At 52.8% G+C, this 10,244-nt stretch overlaps 1 protein-coding gene across 1 annotated transcript in view; it reads left to right on the forward strand.

The window, feature by feature from the left end:
- The window catches only part of DISP2 (dispatched homolog 2 (Drosophila)), a 34,400-nt gene that overhangs the window by 19,447 nt on the left and 4,709 nt on the right, over positions 1-10,244 (forward strand). The window contains exons 8-14 of the mRNA XM_014534853.1: positions 4,876-5,205; positions 5,504-5,533; positions 5,679-5,802; positions 6,080-6,195; positions 6,391-6,518; positions 6,885-6,982; positions 9,302-10,237. Of these exons, the coding sequence (XP_014390339.1) occupies positions 4,876-5,205; positions 5,504-5,533; positions 5,679-5,802; positions 6,080-6,195; positions 6,391-6,518; positions 6,885-6,982; positions 9,302-10,237 (1,762 nt within the window). The remainder of the gene's footprint in view (positions 1-4,875; positions 5,206-5,503; positions 5,534-5,678; positions 5,803-6,079; positions 6,196-6,390; positions 6,519-6,884; positions 6,983-9,301; positions 10,238-10,244) is intronic.

Genomic DNA, 10,244 nt, shown 5'->3' on the forward strand with positions numbered 1-10,244 from the left:
CCCCGAGCCACTCCCTCTAGGCCCTGCCCGCGCGCCTTCTCAGGGAGCCCCCAGCCTGCGGCCACCTCAGTCCGGGTTCCAGCGTGTCAGTGTGCTGGAGGGAGTGTGTGCATCGTAGACGGGAGGCTCGCCAAGGTGTGTGCCCTGGGGAGGGCAGACACTCGGCGGCCACGCCAGGGACTGTCTTTGTCCACTCTACCCTGCACGGCCAGCTGCGCACGTGTGGGCCAGAGTCTCCGCATGTGGCAGCTACCTGCACTCTCTGGAGGCACTAAAGTGGGCAGGCTCAGAGGCTCAGGCCACCTTCAGAACCATCTCCCCGCCCCCCTGCCCCCCAAGGAGCCCCAGGAGCCCCAGGAGGGCGGAGGGAGGAACACATTCCCGCTGAGGGCCCAGATCTTGATGCTCTCCTCTCTCTTCCTCCACCATATGTGTGAGGGAACAGCCCAGCCAGGTAGCAATATGGCGCAATGTCTGTGCCCTGCTAGGTCTGCCGCCTCCAGAATCCCTCCCCTGACATGACTCTGCCTTTCTATCCTGCCTGGACTGAAATAAGAGGCATTCTTTGGAGGCTCAAAGCAGAGGTAGACACATGGTCTCCAGACTGCTCCGATTAAAATGTACAGTCTGTACCTCAGAGCAAGAGGATGCCCCACAAGTGAAAAGAAATGTTTCCTTCCCTCTATTGTTAACACAGCAGCCTGGACAGATTTAGCCACCTTTCCATCTGAAAGGCCCAGAGTTTTCTTCAAAGGGGTGAGACACAGGATGGATGTGTTCCTGGACCAGGGTCTACCTGGGAGTGTCGCCTGACCAAAGAGCCAGGGGTGGACAGGGCAGGAAGAGTGACGGGGCGGAGCAGGGTCCTGGGCCAGGAGCCCCCCCAGAAGGGACTGGAGAGTCATTTGGCGTCTTGATATTCTGCCAAGGAACAACACTGTCTGGTCTGCTCACCTCCCCTGCACATGAGGGTCAATCTTGAGCACAGGAATCACTTGCTCTCCTCCAACAACTCCCTGGGACCTCTGGCGCCTCTCTGTACATCCCCAGAGACGCTGGATTCTAATCAGGCAAATTGACTCTGGGGGATAGATTCATAGTGAATATGATGGCGTGCCTGAGTGTGCCCACACACAGTCCTTTACTAATGCATCGACTACAGAGCAATTTGAAAAGCTCATTCTCTGTGTTTTTAGAAATTACCTTTTTATTTTCCTACTGGTGTGAGCTGCTTCCCCCTCTCTCCTGGCCACTCTGCAGGATCACATGGATGTCCATATGGCTATGTGTCTGTGGATTTGGGGGAAAGATTAATGCACATGTGCATTGCCCCTTATAAGGCTCCCAAGTCGGGGCTCTGTGTCCGGATCCCTGTCAGCGAGGCCCTGAATGCTGTGACTTTGGCCCCTTAAGCAGGCCTGCATCACTACTTTCCATCTCCCTGCCTGCCTGTCTCAGTCACTTGGCTTACAGGCCAGCCGGCCCAGGCAGTCAGCCCAGAAAGTAGCTCATCCCAGTCAGAGCCATGGAACTGAGAGGGTGAGAATGAAAGCCCCCTGGGGAGGCAAGGTCTGGAGTGCTTAACTCATATTATTACTAGGTCTCCTGAGCATAGAGGGCAGCAGGGGCGAGCAAGAGAAAGCTTTTATTCTGAGGAGAGTTTGGCTGTTCTCCTTGAAAGAGTTGAGACAAAGGCCCAGTCCTACAGCAGTCAGAATGTGGAGTTTTCACCTTTTACCATAGAGCCCTGGCTGGTGTGGCTCAGTTGGTTGGGCATCATCCCATGCACTGAAAGGTTGTTGGTTCAATTCCCAGTTAGGGTACATGCCCTAGTTGCAGGTTTGATCCCTGGTAGGGGGAGTGCAGGAGGCAGCTGATAGATCGATGTTTCCCTCTCCCTCTCCCTTCCTCTATTTCACTCTCTTTGAAAATTCAATTTTAAAAAATTCTACCTGTTGACAATGATGGGCACAGTCAAAAAGAGTAATATTTGGGAACAGTAGATCCTAGGTCCCTGGAGAGGGAAAGAAGGGCTTAAAAGAAAAGGGATGGCTCCAGGAAGACCTTAGTAAAAGCAAATCAATGGTGGAGGCTGGAATCTCCCTTGAACAGAAGCCACCCAAAGGAGTTAGGCTTATGAGGTTTGGTAGACTGGTCAAGGGAGTGTGCTCATGGTCTCCTGCAGCACCCCCTGGAGTGCTGACTTCCCTTAATGAAAAAGAAACTGACACGCTAAGTGGAAGCTAAGTGGGAGCGTGGCTCCTAGGACAAGTCAAGTACTCAGTGAGTGCTTTAAGACCATGGGAAGTTGGAATAAGCATCCTTGTTGCTCCACCCTCCTGACCTCTGGAAGGCAGGCCCTGCTCTAAAGAGGGAGACCAAGACTAATGGGTCATCTTCATTCTTCAGAAACCAACCCAGACTAAGCACCGTGCCCAGTGTGAGGTAGGTGCTCACAATATACCTGCAGAATAAAAATCTTAAAGAGGCAGATGTCCACACTTAAACACATAAACTCAGGCCATTTATGCAGCTTTCTTTTGGCCCATGGAGATGGGCCCATAAGGTCTTTTAACTGGCAGGACACTGGTTGCTATGTCATTAACTTTATGGGGTCATCTGAGGTCTTGCTTTAGAACAACATCGATCAAATTCCTATTTTTCTAAATGTTGTTACTAAAAAGAAAAGTATCAGTGATTTAAATCATGACATCAAATTCCGATGAAGCTTTTGATTAACAAAAAAGAAAGTATTAAAAGAAAAAAAAGAAAGGAGAGTATTTATAATTATATATGTAGTGAGATTCTCAGGGTGTGAGGCGTTCTCAAATAGAGATATATTATCTGAGGTGCCTAAGAGGTCACATTGTAAATATAAATATACTTCTTAAACTACATGCTCCCTGCAGCACTGACTGTGAAGAGGGGCAGGAAAGCAAATGTGTTTCCCACATATGTTATATCTGTTAATACCAAACCTGGGAGGGATCGTTATCATCATGCCCTTATGCCACAGACATGGATGCCAATGCTCCGAGAATTGTGTGTCTTTCCCAAGGTCCCAGAGCTAGAGGATGACGGGCCAGGAGGACACCACCACTGCTCCCCCATTTTGTTCTCAGCATAAGGGTCTGCCAGCCTTCTTGGAGGAAGAGGATGAGTTTGCCTATTCTTTACCGTTCCTCTACTTGGTCCCTGGGCAGAACCCCGCCTCTGTGGGCAATGCCCACTTGCATGAGGACTCCGGCCCACAGCCCCTTCAGCAGTGCAGCAGGCAGGGCTAGAAGCCTGGTTGGTTCCGCATACACCTTGCTCTCCCACAAGGGCTGTGCAAGCTCTGGCAGGCCACAGGATCCGGGGAAATGGAGGGAAAGAGACAGGGCTCTGCCAAGGCTACCCACCCCAGAACTCTGTTCTGTGGCCATCTCCTCATGTTCTAAGTCTGGCAATTCTGTCACTGGGGTGGCACTCCATCTACCCCCACACCCAAGGAGTGGGCTGAGTCCCTACACAGAGTATTGCCCTCATTAGTGATTTTGGAAGAGACATCTATTTCTGAGTCCTCCTGGCAAGTTCCTTGGGGGTCCCAACTCTATCTCCCAACTGTGCACGCCCTCACAAAGCAAACCTTCTGTCCCATGGCCCAAGGTTGGTGGAAAGGCAGTAACTGCCTTAGCCACACTTTCCCTGTCTATCCCCAGCCTTGTGAAGGTCGAGCCCTCCTCTGGGCTCCTTCAGCCCTCTGTGACTTCTTCCACAGCACTCAACATGTTAGACTGTCCACATCTCCCACCTACTCTGAGTGCCTAGAGGACAAGGGCTGGGACTTCTTTATCCTAGCACCACTATTAACAGACTGTCTGACACTCGGTATTCATTCAACAAACATTCCTGGGCACCTTCTGTGCGCAAGACACTGAGGATAGAGAGATGAACAAATGCTTCAGGCCCCTGCTCTCCCATAGCTCACATTTCATATGAGAAACAGGCAATAACCATGACAACTATATCATATAATGTCCAGTTGTGGCAACTGCTCTGAACAATTACAAAGCAGGTAGGGGGATGGAGAACTGGTGGGCGATTATTTAGAGAGGGTAGTCATGGGAGGCTTCTCCAAGAAGGTAATCAAACTGAGAACAGAGTGTGAGCCATGCAATTACCTGGGAGAGGAGCAGTTATCTGTGGGGACAAGAGTGTGGCAGGTGCTCAACAAACATCTAACAAGAGAATGAACCAATGGCTGCAGCAGAAAGAGCACAGGACTGCAAGTCAGAACTGGGCTCAAGGCCCAGCTCTTCACATCTCACTGAAACTCCGTTTTCAAATCTATAAACAAGGAACGTACTTCCCCTGTAGGTTTTTGTAAAGTGTAATTAGGTCATACATGTAAAAGCACGTTCGTTGCCTAGCACAGTGTCTGGCATGTAGCAGGCTGACAATAATGTGTGTGTGTGTGTGTGTGTGTGTGTGTTTTGAGTGCATGGACAGATGAGTCAATAAGACAATGGACCCCAAGAGGTAGATTGGGGCTATAGATCCACGGTCCCCACCCTCTTTGCCTGTCCTCCAGGACTAGTAATCGAAAACTCTCTCCCTAGCCAGTTTGGCTCAGTGGATAGAGCGTCGGCCTGGGGACTGAAGGGTCCCGGGTTCGATTTCGGCCAAGGGCACATGCCCGGGTTTTCGGCTCGATCCCCAGTAGGAGGCGTGCAAGAGGCAGCCAATCAATGATTCTCTCTCATCATCGATGTTTCTATCTCTCTATCCCTCTCTCTTCCTCTTTGAAATCAATAAAAATATATTTTTTTAAAAAGGAAAGAAAACTCTCACCAGTGTGCCTCACCCAATCTTCCCTGGCTCTTCTCTCCCCAGGTCCCCGAGCAAGGCTGTGGCCCCTGAGGCAAGCCCAGAAAGGAGCTGCTCCCTTCACAGCTGTCCCCTTGAGGACCCTTCCAGTTCTCTGGGACCTCCACCAGCAACTTCTACCCTCCAGCCTGTGGGCCCGTCCAGCCCCTTGGCCCCTGCCCACTTCACTTATACCCGGGCACCGAAGGAATACCGAGGGGGCAGTTCCCTGCCAGGGCTTGGGGACCGAGCAGCTCTGTGCTCCCATGGCTCCAGCCTCAGCCCTTCCCCAGCCCCCTCACAGCATTATGGGGCCTGGAAGCCCCCATCTGTGCAGCACCACGTGATAAGCGTCAGGTAAGAGGGGTCTAGCAGCCTGCCAGCTGCCACTGGAAGGTAGGGCTGGGCTAAAAAGTAGGTCCACCCTCCACCCCCCCTCCCACCCCCCGGGATCTGAACTCCATCATTAAGGCAGCCCAGGATGTCCCCTGACTCTGATGAAGGAGGCAGCTTGGATGGAGGAGGAAGTAAGGGTTGTAGCTGTGGTCTGGGAAAGCCTAAAAGGGTTAATGCCATCATCCTCTATCCTCCTACCCCCACCTCTCACCCTGTAAGAGGACTCTGACAAGCAAGTGTCTTTTCTTCTATTCCACAGGCAGGAACAGGCCTTCCGGATGCCGAAGAGGTAGGCCTAGGCCTTCTCTTGACCTCTAGAGTGACCAGGCTGTGCCCAGTACAGGTCCACTACCCCTTCTTGGTGGCTCCTAAGCTCACCAGCCCCTCTACCACACCCAACACCAATTCATGCGGGCTCTCCTCCTCTTTCCCAGCTATTCCCAGCTGATTGCTGAGTGGCCAGTGGCAGTGCTGCTGCTGTGTCTAGCTGTCATCCTCCTCTGCACCCTGGCTGGACTCTTGGGGGGCCACCTGCCCGACTTCTCCAAGCCCTTGCTGGTGAGGGGTCAAGGGGAGGGAGGGGGGGCCCCAGGCCTGGCCACCTCAGCTCAGTCTGGGGCAACAAGTCAGAGTGGCCCAGCTGGGGTGGGGGTGGCAGTGGTGGGCTCTCAGCCTACAGAGAGAGTTGGGAAGATGGTATAGAGGTGATACTCCCGTTCAACAATCCAGGCAGGTAGGCTGGCCTTCCCTGCTCCAGGGACTCAAGGGGGCAGAGCCAAGAAGGACCAGATGGAAAACCCCTCCTTCTACTTGCCTCTTCTTCCTCCTCCCGCAGGGCTTTGAGCCTCGGGACACAGACATTGGACGGAAGCTCGTGGTGTGGAGAGCACTGCAGACCCTCACGGGCCCCAGGAAGCTGCTTTCCCTCTCCCCAGACCTTGAGCTGAACAGGTAATGGATTCCCATCTTCCCACACCACTGAGGGGAATGGGAGAAAAAACGAGGTCTCCAGAGAGAGGCCACTGGGTGACCTCCGCAAAGGTAGGTCAGAGGGGCTTGCTGGGGACCTCTGGGGAGTAGTGTCTGGCCTCCTCTGAGCACCCCACCCCTTGATGATGCCTGGCATTGCTTTTCTCTATACCTCAGCTCAAACCCCCACACCACTCTGAGCCCCACACCCTGGAGTAGTGCCCAGGAGGGCATGGTCCGGCCCCGGAGGATGGTGGAGCCCCTGGAGGACAGAGGGCAAGAGAATTTCTTCTGTGGCCCCCCTGGTAAGCTTCAGCTTGGCCAGTTCGTGGCTTTAATGGTGGTCCCCACCCCCACCTACTAGAACAGAAGGGGCCAGAAGAACAAATTTGGGCAGACAGAAAGGGAAGGAAGACAGCTGGCTATATTCAAACGGAGGAAGTTGGGTTATATTTGGGAAGATGAGGCAGGTCTCAGGTGCTCCAGCCAGGTAGAGTCAAGCTGGGTGTGGGTGGGGCACAGAAGCTGGGACGCAGGCCCAGGATGAAGCAGCCAGGAACAGGTTTCAGCCTCCTGAGAATCTGAACCTCATACGGCCCTGGGTAAGAATCTTTCCTTTGGTGGGCCCAGGACCTGGGGCAACCAGGGCTGAGCTTTGGGGTGTGTTGCAGAGAAGAGCTATGCACAGCTGGTATTCATGTCCACCTCAGCGGGAAGCCTGTGGAACCTACACGCCATCCATTCCATGTGTCACATGGAACAGGATCAGGTGAGCTGACTGGGGAGGCACCAGGGGCTGGGTGTGGAGGGAACCAGGACACCAAGAACCTGACCCCAAGGAAATGCTGCTGAGTCAGGACTGCCAGGGTGGCCTGGGGAAGAGCCTTCCCTGCTTAGAAAATGATCCCAGTGCTGCTGAGAGGCTCCAGGTGGGGGTGGGGGTGGGGGAGGAAGAGTCAGCTGTTTTCAGAAGAGCCAAAACACAAGTGTTGGAAGATAGAACATGCAGAGCCTGGGGCTTTCCTAAAGGTCCTAAAAAGGAGCTCAAGAAGTGTTAAAGAGGCCCCAGCCCAAGGGCCCCAGGCCCCATCAATCCAAGCAGTGCACAAGGGTATCCACCAAAAGATACTGGTGAAGAACATGTGCTCTGCCCTAGCCGGTTTGGCTCAGTGGATAGAGCAGTGATGGCGAACCTTTTGAGCTCGGCGTGTCAGCATTTTGAAAAACCCTAACTTAACTCTGGTGCCGTGTCACATATAGAAATTTTTTGATATTTGCGACCATAGTAAAACAAAGACTTATATTTTTGATATTTATTTTATATATTTAAATGCCATTTAACAAAGAAAAATCAACCAAAAAAATGAGTTCGCGTGTCACCTCTGACACGCATGCCATAGGTTCGCCATCACTGGTATAGAGCATCAGCCCCCGGACAGAAGGGTTGCAGGTTGGATTTCGGTCAAGGGCATATACCTCAATTGCAGGCTTGAGGTAACCAATCGATGTCTCTCTCTCTTTCTCTCTCCCCCCTTTCTCTCTCTTCCTCTCTTCTTCCCATCCACTTTCTTTAAAAATCAATGGAAAAATATCCTTGGGTGAGGATTAACAAAACAAACAAACAAAAAAGACCATGTGCTCTGGAGTCAGATGCTGATTTCAAGGCCAGCTCCAATACTCCCTAGGGCAGTGGTTCTCAACCTTCCTAATGCCGCGACCCTTTAAAACAGTTCCTCATGTTGTGGTGACCCCCAACCATAAAATTATTTTCGTTGCTACTTCATAACTGTAATTTTGCTACTTTTATGAATCGTAATGTAAATATCTGATATGCAAGATGTATTTTCATTGTTACAAATTGAACATAATTAAAGCATAGTGATTAATCACAAAAACAATATGTAATTATATATGTGTTTTCCGATGGTCTTAGGTGACCCCTGTGAAAGGGTTGTTCGACCTCCAAAGGGGTCGCGACCCACAGGTTGAGAACCGCTGCCCTAGGGGAATTCAGACTGCTGACTACCAGCTGCCCTCCCGCAAGCTGTGTGACTTCAGACATGTTTCTTAACCTCTCAGTGCCTCAGTCTTTGTATATATAAAGTGGGATAAGCCCTAGCCAGTTTGGCTCAGTGGATAGAGCATCAGCCTGTGGACTGAAGGGTCCCGGGTTCAATTCTAGTCAAGGGCACATATCTGGGTTGTGGGCTCGATCCCCAGTGTGGGGCATGCAGGAAGCAGCTGATCAATGATTCTCTATCATCATTGATGTTTCTATCTCTTCCTCTCTGAAGTCAATTAAAAAATATTTAAAATAAATAAATAAATAAATAAACAGAAAACAAATAATAAAGTGGGGATAAAAATGTTATTTCCTCATAAGGATGTTGTGACAATTAAGATAGAGTTTGTAAAACTGTAACATAATGACTGGCAATAGTAATCTCAATAAATGTTACCATAGTCACCATGATCTCAGAGCCAAGGCCATACATCCAGCTGGTGGCAGAACAGAGCCTCTGGTTCCCAGGCGGGTGCTCTCTGTAACTACACCAGCTGTTGTGATGTCTACAGCAAGTGGGAGAGAAAATGAGGTATGAGGTCTGATAAGGACACAGACCTGTGCCTAAGAGGGTTGAAGCAGACTAGTAGACAGAGGCAGGGGCGAGGGTTTGGCAGGGACTCTGATCCTGGAATGTTTTGGCCTCCGCTTTTCTCACCGTTTGCTTCCAGTTCCCTGGACCTTTGGCCCTGTTCCATCTGTGACTGCCACTTCCACTCCTACTCCTGGCTCAGACAGTGTAGAGTTGAGGTGTGTGACCTGCAAGGGCCCTTAGGGCAGGACCTCTCGGGCTGGGGCCTCAGCACCATTCCTGAGGCTCCTCTTTGATGGAGTCAAGATGTTAAGTGCTGACACCTGGGCCAGGAGCCAAAGGCAGCTCTGAGACAAGCCAGTTCTGCTGGGTTGTCAGGATGCCTCTCTCCCTCCGCTCTGCAGCCTGAAAGGAGGTGAGAAGGCCTCTGACAGGGCTGGGAAACCCTGCCCGGCACTGCCCTTGAGCTCTCTCCTGCTCTCTGTGCCCTACAGATCCGCTCCCATCACCGCTTTGGGGCTCTGTGCCAGCGCACAGCAGCCAACGAGTGCTGCCCCAGCTGGTCCCTGGGCAACTATGTGGCAGTGCTCTCCAACCGCTCCTCCTGCCTGGACACGACTCACGCAGACGCAGCCCGCATACTGGCCCTGCTCCGGACCTGTGCCCTCTACTACCACCGTGGGGCCCTGGGGCCCCCTTGTCTGGGACCTGGGCAGGACAAGCCCTCACGCTGTGCCCAGGTTCCCACCAAGTGCTCCCGGAGCAGCGCCGTCTACCAACTTCTGCACTTTCTGCTGGACAAGGACTTTCTGAGTCCCCAGACTGCTGACTACCAGGTGCCCTCTCTCAAGTACAGCCTGCTCTTCCTGCCCACCCCAAAGGGTGCCTCCATGATGGGCATCTACCTGGACCACCTAGCCACCCCCTGGGGGCTCTCTGACAATTACACGTCCATCACTGGCATGGATCTGGGCCTCAAGCAGGAGCTGTTGAGGCACTACCTAGCCCAGGACACGGTGTACCCCCTGCTGGCCCTGGCTGCCATCTTCCTCAGCGTTGCTCTCTACCTGCGCTCCTTCTTCCTCACGCTCATGGTGCTGCTAGGGGTGCTGGGCTCCCTCCTGGTGGCCTTCTTTCTTTACCGAGTGGCCTTCCGCATGGCCTACTTCCCCTTCGTCAATCTGGCGGCCCTCGTCCTGCTCAGCAGCGTCTGCACCAACCACACCCTCGTCTTCTCCGACCTCTGGCGCCTCAGCAAGAGCCAGCTGCCCTCCGGGGGGCTGGTGCAGCGCGTGGGCCGCACCATGCATCACTTCGGCTACCTGCTGCTGGTCTCCGGCCTCACCACCAGCGCGGCCTTCTACGCCAGCTACCTGAGCCGCCTCCCGGCCGTGCGCTGCTTCGCCCTCTACATGGGCACGGCCGTGCTGGCACACC

Source organism: Myotis brandtii, unplaced genomic scaffold (genome assembly GCF_000412655.1).
Source record: "Myotis brandtii unplaced genomic scaffold, ASM41265v1 scaffold133, whole genome shotgun sequence".
NCBI lineage: Eukaryota > Metazoa > Chordata > Mammalia > Chiroptera > Vespertilionidae > Myotis > Myotis brandtii.